Source organism: Apteryx mantelli, chromosome 12, assembly GCF_036417845.1.
Source record: "Apteryx mantelli isolate bAptMan1 chromosome 12, bAptMan1.hap1, whole genome shotgun sequence".
NCBI lineage: Eukaryota > Metazoa > Chordata > Aves > Apterygiformes > Apterygidae > Apteryx > Apteryx mantelli.
In genome coordinates this window covers 21,016,121-21,037,541 of record NC_089989.1, presented here as the reverse complement: position 1 = coordinate 21,037,541, position 21,421 = coordinate 21,016,121, and the positions used below count along the sequence as shown (strand labels likewise).

The 21,421-nt window shown below is 39.4% G+C and overlaps 1 protein-coding gene across 5 annotated transcripts in view; it reads right to left on the bottom strand.

The window, feature by feature from the left end:
* The window catches only part of SLC25A26 (solute carrier family 25 member 26), a 99,634-nt gene that overhangs the window by 58,082 nt on the left and 20,131 nt on the right, over positions 1-21,421 (bottom strand). For 4 of the 5 annotated variants that reach the window (XR_001294335.2, XR_001294336.2, XR_010885398.1 and 1 more), the window contains exons 4-5: positions 19,526-19,630; positions 18,077-18,124 (exon numbers count right to left, since the gene is read on the bottom strand). The exons of the other annotated variant lie outside the window; for it this stretch is intronic. Coding sequence is in view for 1 of the 4 variants with exons in the window: in XM_013954896.2 (XP_013810350.2) it covers positions 18,077-18,124; positions 19,526-19,630 (153 nt within the window). In the remaining 3 variants the exon portion in view is untranslated. The remainder of the gene's footprint in view (positions 1-18,076; positions 18,125-19,525; positions 19,631-21,421) is intronic. 5 annotated transcript variants of the gene reach the window in all.

The following is a 21,421-nucleotide window of genomic DNA, read 5'->3' as shown; positions in this document are numbered from 1 at the left end:
AATACATCCTAGGGCACGAAGGGTGATGAAGCAGTGGAACAAGGAGGTATTCTTGCCCGATTTTGAAGCTTTTGTTTGTGCCCAGTGGCTTAAAAAAATTGTTCATCCTTCCTTGAAGACTACATTTGTAATGCTGTACCATTGCCAGGGTCAGTCAGAGGTTAAGTTACTGGCCGGATAAATTCCAATCGAGTCAGATACTTTGAAGTAAAATAAAGTACTAAGTATACACCAAAGATTTGTTGCATCTTGCCTTTCACCATACTGAACACAACAGGGCCTTTAGGATCTCTGGCAGAGTTCTCTCCCCATGGCTTGCTGATCCCAAACATTTATTTTTAAGTATTTCTTCCTTATCCAAATTGTTGCTTTTTTCTCTTCTTCATGGGCATGTGGAACATCTAGGCAAGGTGAGTTTGTTCCCAGCCACTGTGCTCACAAACCACTGAGGTTTTACCAGCCTCAAATCACACAACTACACTGCCTTATTCAAGTGCACTCCTAAAATCCTGAATGAAGCATCAACAATCATGAAATAGGCCCTCAAAAGTATGGGAATGAAAGCAAATACACACGGGCTCCTTTGTTGCCTGGTGTTTGAAACAGCACCATACCATCTATTTTACTTCCCAGAAATTTTTTTCCATAGGCTTTAGATGGAGACACACTTCTGTATTTTTAAAGACAGCTCATATTTTACATAGTCACAGCAGTTTGTGAGATGTGAATTGTAAAAAGCATAGTGAGAAGACGAAATAACATCCAAGTTTGTCCACAGAACATAATTCAGCACACCACCAGACATATTGATATTGTCTCTCTGCTGAGTATATGACATATATCATAACATCAAGGAAAGGAACACTTCAGTGATTTATAGAGGCAGCATGAGCTTTATTCTTCTTCCAGTCAACATTTGAGGCCAGAAGTGCCTGACCTGCCACAGAAATTCCTGGTTCTGGTTTGTAATTTCATTCTTTCAGAAACTACATGTTCTAAAAATAACTGTTAGTACTATTAGATATCCAGGATAAGCATCTCTCAACTACACAGAAATCAAGATGAACCAAATAAACACACACCAAGACTTACAACCAAAGTGAAAAAAACAATAAAGAGCATTGGAGAGAAAGAGCTGCGAATCTGAAACAAAATTCCTACTGAATACTTTAAGAGGAAGTGTTAGCACTAATTGAGAACATATATAGTATATATAAATATATACATATATTTCAGATCATCAAAAAGGGTAAAGAAATAAGAAAACCAAAGCATGACTAAAAAATGCATAAAGTATGATTTGATGGATATTGTTTTGACACAAGGGCTGGAGACAACTGAAAGAGGACTAATATGCTTCAGAATCCAATTTTACCAAATCTCCGCAACTTCAGATATTAGTGTACAAAATATTGCTGAGAAAGTTTAATCCCAGAGCCCTCACAGAGGCAGCCCTTTACCTTCTCAGAAGGTCCTCATTGTCCTTTTGCTCTTCATCATACCATCCTAGCCAAGTCAGTCCCAATCCCAGTGAGCCCTTCTCTTTCCAGCCAGTCACGCCAGAATCCTCAGCTCAAAAAGGCAGCTGAGCAAAACAAAAATGAAGTATCTCAGTGTGGTGAGCTAGCCAAGCCAAAGCTGAAGAGTTGCATTTTACTGAATCATGTCATTTCTTTTGGAAAATGCAGAGTCTACCAAGACTTCTGAAAGAATTAACAACAGAACGAAGGTCTCTACAGAAGTATCCCCTACATATTTTTAAAAGCTAGTACAGAAGCTAAAGGCTTTTACGAGGGGCAACCACCATAAAAATTAGATGGGGGGGGGGGAACAAACCCCATACAGCCTGAAAGCACCAAAAGACACTTCTCACTTTGAAAATCATGTGTTATGCACTCCTTTACTGCAGGGTGATCCCTTTGCAAAATACAAGGCCTTGCAGCCAGCCAGAGTACACAATAAAAATGTTCAGCTGTCCATGAAAGAGCAAGTGCATTGCTTCCAAAAGAAAGCCAATGGAGAGAAAAAAAGCACAAAATAAGTTGAGAACTCTATCTCCGAATGCCAATTTTTGACTAAGTCTGGCGCTAAACACAAGATCTGACACAATACCAAGAGCAGCAGTTCCTTCAGCCCACCTCAGCATTCTTGCTGGTGCCACACCTCAGCTTTCCCTTGTCCGGTTCAGTTGTTTTCTTTTTCATGACAGCTTCAGCTACATTTTGATGTCAAGTCTTTCTGTCATACCACACTATATCTCCACACCTCAGGGTTCTTTGGATGTGTACGGCTGGATTTTTTTCCATGACATGGAAGCAAAATCCACTGCCAAGCATAGCAGGTGTGAGATGAAGTTGTTCCAAAGTTGCCAAGAATTCTCAACGTGAAACATCTTTCTGAAATGTTTTTTCTGCCCATAGCTGTGCTAGCCACTCTTCCGGTTATTACTTTTCAGACAATGAACTGCAATGTCTGAAGGACCTTGCAATGAAGTTGAAGGAGAGTCAGGCAGGCACCCTGAGGAATCCTCTGCCCCGTGGGTTTGGAAGACGTGTGCTCTCCGGCTGTGCCCCAGCTTGTTAGCGCATAGTTCTGCTGACATGGAAGTCAGCAGGAAAACTTGGCCCACAAAGATTAAAATTTATATCTGTATAATATGATGTTTTGTGAGGGAGAACACAAATAAAAAAGGGAAAGGGAGGGGAGCGGCTTGAGGGGAAAGATAAAGGGGAAATATGTAGGAAGGATCAACCTCAAGTCATCCATTGTCCCAGAAAATAAATATCAGTTGCTGCAAAAAATCAATCATTGGCATAAGCAATCTATGAGCCAGCTGCATTCATTTAAAAAGATTAATGTAAAAGTTTGGGATTTTTAGTACCTGCTTTTAACATCATTTCTGTTGAGAGTGCTCATACTAACAAGGAATCACTGAGGAAGGCCTTTCAGCAGCCGTCAGTTGTGAGCTTGAAACAGAGTAGGACACCTTTCCTAACATCAGACTTCCCTGGGCAGTTAACATCTGGCCCCAAGGAGAGACAGCACAGTGGACCAAAGGGAACGTGGGTCTGATCCAGTCGGGCAAGTCTAACATTCCTACTTGGGTTTTCTCATCTGCCACACACAGAAATAAATGCCGTACCAAGTGTGAGGTATTTGGCTTCTTATCAAGGCACTATAAACTGAAGAGGGAAGGGATTCCTTACAGAAGAAGCTCATCCTTCAGCTGAGTTACAAGCTTATGTTTTTGTTTTGTTTTTGCAGTGAATTTTCACTGGGCACAGAGCTAGATTTGGAGTTACATAGGATAAAAACTTGATTGAAGTAGACCTGAAAGCATTATGAAAACATCTCTTAATGGTTTGTGTAGAACTCTGGTAACCACACAGCGAACTATGCAGAGGATTTGCGGGACAAAAACAAAACACAGCAACAGCAGAAAAAACTGACATTGCACTACAGTTGAACACCGGATTAGGAAAAACATTTCTAACCAAAATGGTGGAAGTTAAATTAGAAGCAATGGAATTACCCAGCTAGAAAGATGATGGTAAAACACCAAGGACCCATAATTCTCCACAGTCTTTTCTTCCCAAAAATCAAATAGCCCTTTCATAGCTACCTGAAAAAACAGATGCAGGGCATTTAATCAACTGTGGAAAGGCAAATATTGCTTATTGAACTAGTTTAGCACCTGCAAAAAACCATGTTAAAGAGCTGTAAGTAACAAATAGGGACTATCTGGTTATCTCAAGCTGGTGTCTGCTAGGTGGCACATCACAGTTAAAACCATTAAAGTTTAGAACTGAGAAAAAGGCTGCTATGTGCGAGCTAGAGCAGGGAAAGGAGTTAGTGAAATAAGTTACTGAATGGTGCAGTGAAAAACCGATGGTTCACATGTTTTACACTGCTGAAAAGAGTAAAGGAAGACACCAATTCCATCAAGTTGTAGAGGAACTGCAATAAAGGAGATAGCTGCTTCTGACTTCATCCAACATCTGTTTAAATACTCTGGGGTGCACATTAAGGCACAGAAGGAACTGTCTGCTGCATCTATTAAAACATCAAGAATGAAAAGAACTATCTTTGGTAGCTTTCTCTATGAAATCTCAAAACATGAATAACTATTTATCTGACTCAAAACTATAAGTAGAAATGAGGTCTCTATCTACAAACAAAAGTCATGAACGTGTTTGATGTATTTTAAGTAAGGCACTGAACTGCAGTTGTTATTTACAGATCAAAGAAGCTCCAGCAGTGTCCTGAAACAATCTAAGTGAGAAATGCCAAAATCTGATTTCATCCATGTCCATATGTTGCTTTGAACTCGTAACTCACAAAATTGGTCAGTATATTGAACTAATTATCATGCTTAACGCTTGCCAATTTTGATGGCTGTGTTCCTTTATAGAAGAGTCAAGTTTGAAAGGAAGGAGAATGATATATTGGAAGAGGTATAGACTATACTGAAATCAAGGGAGAAAAGGCAATGAATATACAAAAATTCACACACAGCCCCAAAACAAAGATCATTTAGTCTTCTAAATGGTGGCTGAGACACAAATTAGCAAAATAAATACTCATTTGCATTAAGCAGTACGTATAAAAATAAAGAGGTCAATTCTCTCCTCCTCATAGGAAAACTTCTTCCTTGTAACATTTAAGTGGAAAGTATCCATGCTGTCTAAAATCTAATGAGAACTTATATATCGTGTATTGAAGTAAAACTAAAACTACAGTTTCACAGCAGAAAATAACACAGTAAGATTAAAATATTAGTAACAGAGGAAAAAAAAAATTGAGAAAGCACTTCTCCTGCAGACAGGAAAACATAAGCCAAGTATGGTCTGATATCAGCAAAGGCTTTAAAAAGTGAGGTTTTTGCCAATTAGCTACAGTGGTGGGAAACGTCCACAAACATTGGTTTGCCACAAAGAAGCAATTTCTAGAATTGCACAGCTTAGGGTGTAATTAAAAAGCAATCTATAGGAAATAGATTATTACCAGTATTTAACAACTAATTTGTTAGTTAATGCCTTAACAAAGCTCTCCTTTGATTGCAGTAGGAGGAAAAAAAAAAAATTCAAGAGGATTATTTGCCATTAAGACTTGTACTCAATTATTGAGCATGCTGATGTGCTCCTTTCAGGAGGCCTGCAATTACAATTGCATAGCAGTCACCAGGAAAGCCTAGCTGGATCCAGCCTGGGCTGCGGCCAGCTATTCCCACCAGCAGGGCAGAAGTCTGGCCTCTGTTTTTTACAGAGAATTCACAAAGTGCCCTCGCTAATGTAGGTGTTCAGTAACACTCGGACATGTGCTAGCTGAACGGTCCTTGATGCAAATCACAAATTTTACTTTACTATCACTCACATCAGTGCTTTCTTTTTGGACATCTGGGATCTCTGGACAATATTTTTCATCAAGACAACATGATACTTCATTTGTTTCTCTTTCTGACAAAAGTGACAACATGAGATACTTTCTATCAAATTCTATGAATACCATATTTAGCCATGCCACTGGAAATAAGCATAACGGTAACCTATGAACATATTCTGTGTACTGACACGTTGCAATCAACTGTAAGCCACTACCATTTATGCTGACCAGGGTAACTTATTTAAACACCTCACTAACCCTAGACTTGTGTTCAGTCACAGGAAATGTAACCAACCAACTTCTAGATAACAGACAGGGGGGATTATTTACAGATTGCTTTTCTTCCTGACATTACTTCTTTAGAATTTATTACCATATTTCAATTGCAAAAACTGTAGCAAAAACTGTGAATAAAAATATCTTTAACAGCATAATTGAATCTGAGGCATACTTTCTATGTAAAGGCTAGTTAGGGAGCTGTACCCCAGGTGACATTGACTCTCAGGAAGCCTTCAGCTGCAGTGCAAAGCAAAGAGGCCCACTAATCATATTTATCAAGAATGTCTACCCTGGCTTTCATGCAGTTAGGGGAAATGTGCTATTCTACTTCAGCAACAAGGAGCAAGGCTAAAACAAACTGACCTAACCGCATGGGTCATTTCCAGAAATAGAAAGCATACCAGCAGCACAGCTGTACAGGCCAGAAGGCAAAATGCTGGGGGGGGGGGGGGGAGGGAGGGGGTGAATCTTCCCAAAACCTGTGAGGTATGCAGCCAGTGGCAAAATTATACTGGGCCAAATTGTGCTGCAATTGGCATTCTGTTTACTGAAGTCAGCAAGACATCATTGAGTCAAGTGCCTCATGCTCTTATATCTCATAAGACTCCTAAAATGTCACCTTGCACTTTAGAATTTCATACCAACGAAAGCAAGAAGGGAGCAAATATCCATACATCTCACAATAAATAATAATATGCACATACCTCAGAGGGAGGTTATTTCTTTAACTGCTCTTCCCTTTCTAAAGGGGGAGACACTGTGATATCAAACAATTGCAGAATACAGTGTACTGGCTATCCTCCCATGGAAAGCAGGGGCAGTATCATGGCTTGTGTTTCTTTCTCTCTCTTTTGGGTTTGTTTTGTCTGAAAGAGCATGGAGAAGCCTCAGTTTACTCATGACAGAAATTCTTATATGTAACCTATTGTGCATCGCTAGCAGTCTTTAGCCGGGAAAGGTTCAAGGCTGGAACAGCCAGATCTGGCAGAGTGATCTGAGGATCGCTGCATCTGCAGCGTGATGCCAAAGCATTCAGGCCAAGCTCTACTTTGTTGTAACCAAGCCTGCTGGCTTTGAAAAAGCAAGAACACAATCTCAATAAAAAGAAAATTTGCGGAGCTTTCACTTTATTGCTTCTATAAAATTAACAGAAAAATAAAAGTGAGATAAGAGCCTGTTTTAATAACACTATTTCCAGCTACAGCATACACACCAGGCCTGCTTTGCCTACATTCTGTAAAAATAATGAAAATCATGTAAACAAAGCTTATAGCCCAGGGGTTCTGCTCCGGTGAGATTAGAGCTAGGGCAGTCGAACCTGAGGGCTGGCGTTACCACCCCAGCCAGCGGCTCCAGCCCCCATGCGCATCTCCAGCTGGGTATGAGTGACAGCTCTCCCCTTCCACTGCCAGCTTTTCGCTCCCCCCAAAAAACAAAGCCAACCTGTCTCCTGAGCCCTGGGAAAAACTAGGGAGTCCTTTCTCCTAGTAGGAACGTACACAAATTGCTCCTCAGCCAAACTGCTCTTCACCACCAGAGCTACCTAAATAGGAGGGCCCCGAATGCGACACAGGTCCAGATTACGAGCAAGTTTTGCTCATACTTCCCCATATTCCACCAACACCTGTGATCCTCTGCTGTCTTGCACGAGACTGAGTTTCTAACCACTTGCTCTCTCAAGGAGCGACTGCAGCTGATCACCATGGTGACCCTGGACACAGAAAGCAGCATTTACTACCAAAAATGTATGTATGTATATATTTTTTTTATTTAATTTTACATTGGCAGAAAGGTCCCTCTCTATCTTTAAGAAGATTTGGTTTCTTAGAACTGCTCATTTTCCAATGGTATTCTCAAACTATGGTGCAAAACACATGGGGGTTAACTCAAAACATATGATAACATTTATTGTATTTTTCTTAAAAACAGGTAAGCCAAACAAATTCAGAATCTTGGCAAAAACCGATGCTGAAGTAAAACTTAAAACAGGTTAATAAATAGCCTGTGGAGTCTCAGCATGGACACTAATGAATGTGTCATGATCCTCCAACCTCCCTTCCCTTCTTTATGATCGAATAGGATGGCTCAGGAGAGGATAGATCTTGGTGAGACTTTTTTCTGTTCCTGTTGTATAACAGGACTGTAGCGTTATTCCACCGGGCTAGAACACATGTGGAGTGCTACAGGCCTAGAGACCTTATTCAATCAATTCACATCAAATGAAAGTCTAATCAAAGTTAAAAAAAAAAAAAGAATCCATAAGGTTGTTCTCAAACTAAAATCTCACTCCATTTACTCGCACAAGTTAGTCCCAGGAAATTCAATGGGACTACTCCCCAGAGCAACATAAAACTTGAAGTGAGTAGCGCTTCAAGTTTTATGTTTCCTTTGCGGCTTAGTTGAGGGGCAGGATGAAAGCAAAGCCAATTTCAAGATCTGCAGGTCATCCTAAAAGTAGATCCCTGGCGATAAGCATTTCTTCAAGTCGGCACTACAGAAAGCGCAGGCATTGTGTGCCCTCTAGCGTATGACAGCTTGTAGCACTAAATTCAACATGCCATAGCAAGGAAGAAACAGAGAAAAAGCCACTGTGCTCCAACCTTTTTAACAGAAACAAAGGTGCCCTTACCGAGAGTTATTGTCTCGTCCCTTAACCTGCCAAAAAGTACTACAAATATTGATTGCTACTGCACTCCCACGATTCCCCCTTAAACAAGCTAATAGAGTAAAAGAAATAACTTGTTTAACTAAAACTTGCTGAATCTAGCCCTTAAGATGTTCTGAAGCTTGGTATGACTTTCAGCATTTTCTGTGTTGGGGCTCATTTCTGCTACACTCAAACCAGTGGAATCAAGCCCTGCTTCCTGGAAGATTATTAATAAACTAGTCTTTCCACAAAATTCAAGTGCGATCTGCGTTAAGCACTTGCAAGAACTGTTCTCATTGCGGACTGTCACAGGTCTCTCTGGCCATATTTCTAAAACATTACCATAACTGTGATAAATTATATAAGCTCTCTGCTGCAGATCTGGTTTCTTTTCCACACCTTCATCCATAATCTTTGGCTTTCAGATTCAAGTTTTTAGTTTCATATTTCTCAGTAGAAGCCTAATACTTGTTTTTTTATATTTAAATAAAAACAGATAATAGCTATATAGATAGATATGAACAAATAGAGCAAGTATTATGTACACATATAAAAATAAATAAAATCTAATGACATGTTGGGGATGGGTAGAATTATTTTTGCTCAAATGAAGCCACAGTTTCAACAGCAGCACTCTAGATTAAAATCAGTCTCCTCTCTTCTGCATGCTTTAGCCACATCCCTCCAATTTTGCTGTTGTACCTACAAGGTGGGAAATCATGATTGCTACTGCCAAAAGAAAAGTTTGCACAAACAGTAATTCAAATGCCAAGGATCCCACCAACATGAGCACCACTGACAGGCATGTTATTATGGATACGTGTGGATCAGCACTTCTGATATTGAGGGTATGGATGACAAATTCCTAGAACTGATGCTGGGATGATTTAAGAGGTGTTTCTCCCCAGCTGTCTGCTTCACTCCACTGCCAGAGGTTCTTCACCCTGTATCAGAACCTGCAGAAGCCAGGATATACCAGGTCCTCGGCTACTGCAGTTCAAAGCCCACTGCTTCAGTGCCACTTTGATTTAAGTTACAGAGGTGCTAACCTCCCAGCAGAGAAGAGGGGACTCATCCAAACAAATCACTAGAGCTCACGTGTCAATGCCCTCAGGCCTCCGTCTTAAGCTACTGAATCCAAAAATGTCGTGCTTTTGATAGAAGAGAAAACAAGATGACAATCCTCCCTCAATTCACTGCTAGGGGCTTGCAGGTGCTAAAGGCTCTCAGCTGCATTAGAAGTACATCTTCTCTTGACCAGCGCTGAAACTAAAGTCTTGGCATTAAAGCAGAACTGCTTGTTGAGATAACATCATACAAGGAATTTGGAGAAAAAGTTTTTGATCTCGTATTGCTGATTTTTTTAAATTGTGCTTCTATTCCTTAGCAGATGTACAGAAATAAGATAACAGGCAAAATACTGAAAAACAGAAAATGACTATTAATACTGACAGCAGTGTGATTCTGGCTGTGGAAGTCTTCTATTGTCAAAGTCTTTTTGACTATTTCAAGCAAGAATTTCATCCTTGAGAGACAACTCTATACTGCTAAATTGCTTGTTGTTCCAGACCAATCATACACATTCACAGGACTATTCACCTTAGAGAGTGTAAGATCCTTGACAAGGGATGTTACTATTCTTAAAAACAATATCACATTTTAAATGTCTATGCATGCGTCTCTTTTGCACCGTTTTTATATAAACAGACACACCCATATATTTTTGGGGTTAGACAACTACCTGCTTCAGCACAGACATACAGAAATTGTTTCACCCCAAAATGAAATGGAGTCTTCACCAGAGATAGCCTGGCAACTCTTCAGCCATCTGCAGGATTACCATACAACTTAGTGAGACGGGAGATCTCGTCTCCCACTGAGAACTACAGAAAGAATGCAGACAGACAGAATACAGTGGCCTGTAGTGGAATGTAGCTGCAGAATTAAAACTAAAATCCAACACTCGGCCAAAAATTCCACTAATTTTTGTTTACTTCTTTCTTTTTGCTTTTAAACAGTATCAAGTGTTACAGCTAGCCAAATCTCACAGAAATAGGCACAACAATTTAATCCCACTAGACGTGTAGTAACTCCTACTGACTTTAATGTCATGCCATCGGACTACAATGACCGAAGATACTATGTTAATCCATTACTTCTAATACCCTTAGTTTTCCTTGGAAAGCTCCAAAGCTGTAAAGATGTTACTCATCCAATGGGACTACTTGCTAACCTTTTTTTTTTTTTAAATCCCTTAAGATCACTTCTGCTTGCTACCTACAGTTTTAAGCCCTTTCCCCTCCTTTTGCCATGAGGAATCTCTTGTTGCTTGTCCCCCCTCATATTACAATCTCACATTCTTATCAGGCAAAATGATCCTTTTTGTGTGTTCTCCTTCATAAGGGATTTGTAATCACTTCCTGATCCTTTGTTATAATTTTATTTAGGTGTGGAAACAAAGTGGGGAAATTCATATTAACAGCTGCCACTGGAGATAACATGGGGAACATGATATTCGAACCGTTGCTAAACATGTAAAAATCAAGGGCAACCAATGTAAAGAAAGTTGTTTGTTCTTAGGTTGGGGGGCGGGGGGCAGCATAAAAAGAAAACACACACACACAGATCCAAGTTACGCATATGCCTCTTCCCACCTTGCTCTTGCCCGTGCTGTTGCTACTGACCCACAAAACACATTCCTACACTACGAATGCTGCAGAAAGCATCACTTACAAAGATGTTTTAATCAAGCTACTTACAGGAGTTATAGAAATAGTATCTCTATTTCAAGCATGCAATAAAATATGCTTCCTGCAAGATTGTACTTGCATGCACATTCATTTGCAAAGGGTCTGCATTACCAAATCACAAACTGTTTTCGGTGTACCTAGTTTCCAAAGTGGTTTGTCTGTTCAGACTCTAGATGCAAGGCTGTAGTTTTTAAATAAAGAAATGCTCTGCACATATGAAGCTCTTTTCACCTGCAGATATCCATTGATGTCAGACAAACCACATAACTGTATGGTCCATTGGTAAACTGCAGATCAATGGTAGAAAGGATGGTTACATTCTGCTTCTAACCACTATATATGGATACTGCACCTAGCCTGAAAAAGAAAGGGCGTTCAACTGGAAAATCTGAGATCATTGCACATGCTTGTCACAAAATTTTTTCAACAGAGAATTTGCTTTCCATTTCCATCTATCCTGGCCAGTTTATTTGCCATTCAGGAATGTCACAAAGTGTATTTTCCAACACTGGTAAATTAGAAAAAGCAGGGTTATTTTGTGGGCTTGAAAAGTCATTTACAAGTGCCTTTTTAGATCTCAGTTTTCATTTCCAAATCCTATCCTAGCGTTTGTAGGGAGATGCTAATGACTGTGCTGAATAACCCACAACAGTGAAGGACACTTATTCCTTTGGTCCATTTATCAGTGTTCCAGGTCATAAGCTAGAAAGTTTTTTTTCCTAGAGTGTGCTTGAGCCCTTACACCAGAGCACGCAGTTGTCCCCTGCTCTTACCCTGCAGGGATTGCCTTTAACACTTACGCACCTTCCAAAATGAAAGTCTCTTGCATATAACAATCTAGAAAGATATAAGTATTCTACCAGAGAGAGGATATAATCTCAGTGATACACTTTCCAAAACACAATGGTGTTAGAAGAATGCAGTTAAGAGAGAGAGAAAAGTAGAGACTTACTTTTCCAGCTTACTCTTATTAATCAAGTTACATAACTTCTGCACATTTTCCACAGGGTAGGGACTAACTAGTTAAACAGTTTCTATCCATTTCATGAGACTGCTGCTGTTCTGTATGGAAATATCCAAGTCTAAGAAGTGCTAGTTTTTTAGTAGTCAAAAATCCTAGTCCTACAGACCCTGCCCAGCAAATTCCTGGTTAAGTCTAGCCTATCTAGAACAGCAAAATAAAGTAAATCCCGGTCAGTTTTCTAGAAGGTAACAAAAGACAGATACTGCACATATTTCATTAAAGAGGATGTTTATTTTTCCAAACACTGTGTTAGTGTCCTGTTTGCCTATTTCTATCAACATCTGCTTTGTAATACACAGCAAATGAGAGAAGATCAAAGTTTTAATTGTGCAAGTAAAAGAATGTCTTAATAACATTGTCCTACAGCAACACAAACATAAATTAAAAAAGGCAAAAAAAAGGCAAAAAAAAGCTTAACAGCTAGGAGAACAGGATATTTATATAAAGACGTCCTAACAAAAGAAAAGCACACAAAACTACCTCAAGTAGATAAACAAACTAGGCTCCCTGTTTGCAGACTGCTTTCTATTGAGATCAACCCTCAAAGATCCCCTCCATCCCTTAGTCAATGTTTTAACATGTCTCAGCTGGGTCTCACATTTTTATGCAAACCCTTCTCAGCATCCTTTATGCATTGACCTTTTAAATTTAGGAAAGTGCAGCAGGTGTGCCTTTAAGAGCCATTTTGCTTCCAATTGCTGCAGAGTGCTTCTCACCTTCTCCTAGGTAATAAGTCATTTAGGAGGGTTTGTTGGTTGGTCTTCTTTCTGCCAGCTCCCTCTTCCTCTGCAAAGGATGCACTGTGCATCCTCTCTCTCCCTGTTGGTACACACATTATAAAAGGATACTAGTTCTGCTGCATACACACAGGAGTACCTCTTCCGCACGACACATTAGTACTTCCTAGCTTTCCCAGATTGGGAAAGGCCTGAATTCCTTACCTGTTTGTCACAGCACTGCCGTCACTCAGTACTGCAACAACAACATATTCTTAACTAGCTGTTCTCCTCCTCCCCAAAACAAATATAGTATAGAGAGCACTCTTCTGAAGATAGTAGCGGCTGCCTTTGCCCACTTACGGCTCCGATTCGCATACGCTGCAAGAAAACAGCTGTACTAATTTAAAGTGTTAGGACCCCCAGTAAAATAGACTATTCCCATCGCAGCACCACCAGAAACCACTATTAGCGGTTTGGTTAAGACATCAAGGTGTGAATTCGAGAAACCGAGGTGTGGAAATCTGTTCCTTTCCCCCATCCCTGGCACAGGACTGGTAACTTCTAGCCTGGGGCTACACGGGGTGCCTCAGGACACCCTTTTCCCAAGCTCAGCACAGAGACTCACTTGAGACTTGTTTGCCAGATCTCTCAGTTACTTTAAATACACACCTTTGAGTCTTGGCTAGGCTGTCTCCCTGAAAGACAAGGCAAGAGCATGCTATGCAAGAGTGGGCTCAGATTTATCAACAGTTTTCATTCGAATCCTGCAACAGGCTCTGAAACATCACTACAAGTAATGCAGCATTGCTACAACTACCTGAAAAGAGACCATTAGAAGCAAAAAGCTTAAATTTCCTCTGAAAAATCTACCGGGTAATACAGAGGACTAGCTCACCCAGGGCTACCTGTATAGCAAGGGCTGACATTTGAAAGCAATTCTCAGTCTCCTTTCAAGTCATCTGCAAATCATAAAGAGCTGACAGCCCTCTTTAAGAGAAGAGTTTAATATTCATTTTAGTTACCCTTTTCAGCCTACTTCTGGGCTCGGGCCCAGTTCATCTGCGATATTTTTAGAAGTGACAAATTAGATTAAAAACACACAAAACACCCACTCAGAACTCCACTTCTTCCAAACGCTTCTACAGTAATTCACGACAGAATGGACACTTGCAGCTAACTGTGGCACTGCTGCTGTGAAGCTGAAACCTGCACACAGACCTGCAGAGAGTAAATTAACTCACTGTACAGCGAGCTATTGTACTCAGTGAAACTGGACGAGGCACTTCATTTTCTTCTGGGTTGTCTTCTCATTAATAATAATGCCCTTTAGGACATCTGTTAGAGTCCTGTAATGTTAATGGAAATGGAAAAATTCCAAAGAGAACTCAGGAGTTTCTCTCTTTTTCCCATGAACTTAACATTATGGAATTTTAACAGATGTTCTACTTGGTCATAGTTAATAAAATGAATTATGCAGGAATTAAAAATCTGGCTCCATTTGCTTATATAAGGTCTCAGCAGAAGAACTACATTCCCATTAAGAAATTCTAGAGGATTTACAGTGAATTTACAGTCTACTCCTGCCTTGTTATAAGATGGCTAGAGATTTTTACAAACTCCTCTGTCTTGTGGAAAAGATGAATAACTTTACCTGTCCATTGACTGCTCTGAATAGCATGACCCAGTTTCCTCACTGGTGTACACTGGTGCACTACTATCACAGGAAGGGATGATTGTCACTTGGATTTGCTTTGGAAATGATATCATGGGAATTCCACATCTCTTCACAGCCTCCGATTTCTGCCATTTATTCAAAGTCTCATTCGGCAACCTCAGAACCACCAGACTCTTACTTTTTGCTTTATCACAAAAGCCTTCTTCTTGGAGCACAGGTGTCTCTTTCAAGCTGCTACTGCCAATAGGAAGATGTGCTGTTCCTTGCCTCCCTTTAGTTTTTAAGCATTAGTTCAGAGTAGCCAATGTCAAAGGAAGATGTAAAGACCAACAGGCAATGGAGATTGTAAGGGAGGAGGCATCAAAAAGAAGGTGGGAAGAAAAGTCACAGCCAAGACTTCTAAGCTTGACCAGTTTTATCTCTCCACTGAGGTTCACTCAAAGATACTTCCAAAAAGCAGGTATTCAGCCACCTTCTTCCTCTCCTAATATTCGTCTTTGCAGAAAGCATATTGATGAGAAAATAGGGAAGCTAAGTGAAAGAATGGAAAATCAAAAATGAAGGGTTAAACAACTCCCTCGCACCAAAGCGGCTAATGCAAATTAAACAGAGCAGAATAAGGCTGTCTTGAAAAGACCTACTGTGTGTGCTAAGGTGAAAAGGAGAGCAAGAAGAGATTTCAAGATCTCATTCCCTTTGTAAACAGTCAGATTCATTTTCACATAAGTCCAAGCAACTGGCAAGCAGAGCTCTGCTCAGGCACTGAGATATGCTTGGCACAATATGCAAAACTTTGTTTTTAAGTAACAGCTAAAATTAACTTTTCTTAAGTATTGGCTTAAGTATTTCATTAGTGCAAGAATATCACTTCCTAAAAGGAACTCTATTCACTGCCTCTTCCAGTATCCCCCCCTTTTTTTTTTTTTTTTAAAAATGAGAAATCATGCATTGAAGCCCCTCTAACCAGAAACCCACTCCACTGCAACTAAACAAATTATTTTCCGTGAGCAAAGAACTGAAGCATGCAAACAAACTCTATAAGCATAAAATTCAGTTTGAATTAAGCACCAGACTACCTATGCTACACAGCTACCTGGATGTGTCCAATAATGAACTAGCACAGATTTTTATCTGAAAATAAAGATTTTTCCCTAAAGGTAGAAGTACATTTAAAGAGAGGGAAAAATAACAAGATTAAATGTCAGGCTTACAACAGTTCCAGCTGGAGGTTCAATATGCTCTTCTTACTCGAATGGATTATTGCTCTACGACACTTAGTGTCAGAAAATGCAAGTCTTAACGTGGTGATAAAAAAAAAAAACTCTTTGTGAATTCAACATCAGCTATGATTTGTTTCATTTTGAAGAGAAAGCACATTTCATTTGGTAATCATTTATTTCTCATTCTATTGGACAGATTCTCCCAAAAAGCAATACTTCAACTGAAATCAGTTCTGAAGGATCTTTTATGAATATACATAATGGAGAGGACCCCAATTAAATTTCCAACAAAGTGCTGCCATTTTGAGTAAACAAAGTTATCTCAGCTGGGTCGCACACTGTGCTATGAATTTGGTCTGCAAATTAATTACCATCCTGACATACGTCAAAACAAATTTTAAGGAGAATATCACCCGGCTGTAACCATGTGTTTTATCTATCTGTTAGTATGCAAAATCTGTATTCAATGACATCTAAATTTATTCATTTATTCAGAACCCCTCAGAGAAATCAAAATGACTTGTTGGCCTTTTTTTTGCCTGTCTCCAAATGAAATCTGAGTGAATAACATGTGTTTAGTGAGCCAGAAAATAAGTACAGGATGAAGCTATGGCGGGGGCTATGTTTCAGAAAAGCAGGTGTCATTTCTGCACAAATAACTAAATTTTAAAATATTCAGAGCCTCTAAAATAAACTCTAGTGCATTGTCATTTGTCAGCACTTTAAGTAACACTAAATTTGGGATTTCTTATTTTAGGTAATATCCATCTTTATCCTGTATTGTAACAAGAGCTGGCTAACACAACAGTCCTAAAAAGAGTTTACAGTGTGAAGAAAGGCTTTTTAAAGCAAGTAACTATTGAATGAAGGGCTTAAAAAGCCCCTGCAACTAGCATTATTATCAAAATGGCAACACAGCCAACAGATCTGATCTTGCGTTTAAAAAAGGGGCAAAGATCCAAACCTATTTACTCAGTTGCGTTATACAAGAAGGGAACAAACCCACGCACATCACGTTGAGCACAGTAAGCGAAGAACCCTTTCTGAACAATAGCCAATACGTTTTCATAGGAATTAAGCCTCATCTCTTTATTTGAAATACTCATGGTTCAACTTCTGCTTTGTCAAATGACAGCCCCTGGGGTTTGATTCTGAAGCAAAGTTTTGCATTGGGAGTTCCTCAGTCTATGTTAAAGGAAGAAAAAAAAAAAATCTTTCCATGCACTGGTTAATCTGAAACAGTTCAGAGAAGATCAAATACATTTTACAGGAGCATTAATGTTAGGACAGGTTTTACATTTAAACAGAATATCCAAAAAGCTGAAATTTTCAAGGAAGCCATAGAGGAAACCCAATATGCGAAACAAGAATTCAAGAAGCCGCACAAATGCCATATTAAAGATCTAAAAGTCAGAGATGCCAAGGCTGTTGGCCTGCGTCAAGATTCCCTTGGGCCGATCTCAGTTGCCACAGTCCCATTTGCTTTAGAAGAGCACCAACGATAAGCAAAAGGCTAAAGCCACAGCTATATCAAAGACGGTACCATAACCTAATGATAACATGATCGGACCCTCTGCTTACCTGCAAAACTCAGTGGGAACAAGCCAGGGTCACAAAACCCAACAGAAATGTTTTTCCACTCCTTTTATAATCTGTCTTCAGTCCACACAGAATATCAAACATTTCCATGACACTAATGCTGAAATTCATAGTATGTTTATGAAGAGCTTTTAGTTTAGGAACTATTTTCTGCCATGCAGACCAAAACATATTTAGCTCCAGTTCTTTCCAACAGTGAGGTACTTCCGATTTAGGTTAAGCAACGCCATACCCCATCCACAGGCTGGATAACTAAATGCATTTCTTTCACACACACTTAAAAAAAAAAAAAAAAAAGCCAGCACAATCCTCCCTATATACAGATGACAGATAATCTCTTGGCATCTGCTGACAAACGTATTTAAAGAACACCTAAATCTGTCTGTGCCAAACTTGGCGTGACGCCAGCAGTTCACCATTGTTAGAATACATACCTCATGCGATGCAGTCACAAGACTTGAGCAAATTTCCAGTACTTTATTTCATAATTTTCATCATGTTAATATACACATATTTCCATCCCCTCAAGACTTAGCAGCAACAGAACTGAGAGACAGGAAAGTAGATGACTTTTTGCATGAATCAGGTTTTTTAATGCACATTATCAGTATTCTGTTTAAATTACAGGCTGATAACTTAAACCTAGAATGAAATAGGCTAGTATTTAAAGCACATGGTTACAGCAATTGATCTCAACTGTACAACTTCTGTATATCGTTAGAAAATACAAACAAGGTGAAGAGAAAGGAATCAATTTCAAAAAAGATAGAAACTGTTTTACCTCTCTTAATACTGTGCTTTTATATCCCCGATAAAGTCCTTGAATACCCTGTAAACCAACAAAAGAAAGCATCAGCTATAGGGAATTCGTCTGTCAAAGACCACAATTTATTGGTGATCACAAGGCAAGCATTACAGACTGACTGAGAGTCAGACCTGAACTTTTAACAAATTGACTACATTGATTATAACACTATATACTGTATTCCATGATTTACAATGCCAGAGGGTTTTATCTTCATTTCAAAGAGCATTTAGCCACTGTTCAGAACAATCAATTATGGAGTCACATGGAGAAGAAAATACACCTTACAGTTAAAATTAAAAAGGCAAGGAAGCACAGAAACACATTATTTCTAACTCTGCTTGCTAAATGCATGCATAACTTGAAACTACTATTCATCTGCTTAAGTAGCCCATGCAAAATGAACATGTAGGATGACAGCTTGAGCATATGTCTAGCTTCTTAGCTTTGATTCAGAGCTTTTTATCAAGACAGATTTTTTTTTTTAAACTACGTGATAACATTTGAAACACTTTAAATGGACTTTGTGTTCATTTATGCATCTGTGTATAAAATCAGGAGGAATATTTTCAAGGACAGTTTCTCCACTGTTTGGCAAACCTTGCAGTTCTTTGGTCAGCTAGAAAGAAGGGGAAAAGCACACAAACATGGAGAGCAGCAGATTTTAGAGCAGAATGACCAAACCACAGGAAAAAATTCCAGGGAACCTCTCGGGCAGAGTTATCACAATAGTTTTCACTGCAAACAAATAAAAATCAAGTTGACCATTAAAGAATTATTTCTTCCTTTTTGCTATTTTTTGTACATGGAAACATGTACAATACTTTTCCCCAGTGTTTTCCAAAGCCACTTTCTCTTTTATGGAATACAATTTGAAAACACCCCTTGTGAGACACAGTAAAATCAGTGGCAAACAAGTTCTACAGGAAGGAACAGTATAACTGTTGAAAAGATGACAAAAGCCCTTATTTTTCAAAAGTTACTGATACTGGAAAAGTACTAATTTCCAGAGCTGCCACAGAGCCCCTCTGAAACAATGCCCTTCGGATGTGCCACCAAAGCACGCTTCAAAAACTGGAAACCATTCAGCAAGTTCAGGATACAGGGACTCAATGTCCTGTTGCTCCAGACAAGCACCATCTGCATAAATCTGAGTAGAGTTTTGGAAACTGGAAAGCCAAATCCCTATATTTTAAATGAACGTGTCCCAAATAATAAAAGGAATAAGAGGAGTTTGGTGGGAGAAGGGCTAGGCTTCCTTAAACATAACACGTCTTTGCTGTTCTCAGCAACAGGAGAATTGATGGAAAAGTGCTGGGACATAACAGAATTACGATTAAGCTGTAGGAATGTTTCTGGACATGTACGGCACTGAGCGTGAAGAATGAAGCAACTAACTTATCTGAAATTTTGCTCTGATCTTACCTCATGATATAAGGTGTGGGAGAGAATCCGAAAGGTACTAGAAGAAGGAGAAACTTGGGCCCTTTGCTTGATGACTTCAGATGGAACCCGTATGAGGCATGCAACCTGTAAAAGAGCCATACATTCAGACAGCAATTCCCTTTGTTTCCTTGCTCTTCATAAAGTTAACAGATTAGGAGATTGTTATAAGTATAGAAATCTGAGAAACCAGGAAACAATTTCTGTACTTATAAGTTGGTCTTAAAACTTAGGCACTTGCTCTGTGCTTTCTAAACCCAAGGTTGTACTAACAGAAAAATGGAAATAGTCTTGCAATTAATGCTTCAGTTTTATCTTCCAAAGCAGAAATGGATTTGGGTGATGAAATCACTGATGAAATCAAAGTTTAGAAGCCATCCTTTCTTTTGGCAGCCACAGGAATTTTCCCTCAACTATACAGATCTAAAAGGGAGAATCAGGACTTGGAGACCAACGAACATATTTCCTAGATAGTTCCATTGTGCCCTCTAGTGACCAACACCAAGAGACATTCCAGTTAGCGCACACAAAACATTCAAGGCTTCTCTTTAAACCCACACCAGATTTCAATTGAAGAGGAAGGATTGTATTGACTCTTTTCTATTCAATGTATTTACTATGCAAGAAAGATGTTTGTTGCTGGATGCCACAAAAATGTGCTCTAGCTTTTCAGAAAAAGTTAGATCTGGTTTTTAAAATGTTCACCTGTCACTACAATTTGAGATCAGGGTTAAGGTTGCGTGCACACACTTTTAAGGAATGAGGACACTGAAACATGGGAGAGTTATGAGCCTTTCAGCTCTCTAAAAAAGCATTTAAGGGCTGGTAAACGGGCAGTAAGAAGAGCTGCTTGTCTTCAGTCGGTCCCAGGGCTACTTAAAATGGTGTTGGGACTGGTGGCAAAACACAGGAAATAACACAGATCTGCCACATTTTTAGCCTTCTTCAATTCCATCCTGTGCTGGGCTCAGGAACATACAATGCTGAATTTGGTTTCTAGAATTAAAGGTAATCACTGAATACTTAAAAATCAAGAGTAAGCTAGGTGAAATATCTAGGTTTGAAGTGGCAAACTAAGTCACTAACTCATAAATTCACATGTGCCACAGACAGCTTAAATTTAGAAACTCACTGCCAGACTGTAGATACCTAAGTGCTACTGGTAACTTGAACGATTATTTGTCCATAACATAGTACAAAGTTTAAGTTTCATATTCATAAAGTGACTAAGTAATAAAGTCTGTTATCCTGTTACATTCTTACAAGTTTACCAGACAACAATATCCCAGAGTCATTACAAACAGATACAACTCCATGTGCTCTTCAATTCTCGGGGTCAAAAATAACAAATGACCCCAATATGTCAGGAAAATAAGAACTGTCAAGTTTTTTGATAGTTCAGCATAAATATTTATAGAACTTCATGCTTCATAACACTCCATGTCCTTATATTATTTTTCCATTCCTTAAAAATATCGAGACAGGAGGAAAACTTTAAAAAGGCTCAGATGAAAACAATCTATTCAACCAAGGGGATACAAAGAACCCAGCGTGGCTTCCTGACATCTGTGCTGTTCCGGTTTGGGCACCAGAAGGGTGGCTACAAAGTAATGGCTCTATTTCCCCCGGACTACTTGGGGTGCATTTTGTTTCAAATTAACTTTGATGTTCCTCCCATTTGAATTTGAGCTACAAGGAAATCTCTGGCTGCACAAGAACAAAAAAGTGATTACACTGTGCCGTTATGAAAGGAAGTGAAAGCTTGTGTCACCCAGGTTCCTCTGTCAGATTGGCTCCATAGGGCATTTCTGGTGCTAAAAAAGCTGTAAGCAGCGACTGCCAACATCACACTGAACAGTGACATTTTCACTGTGCACC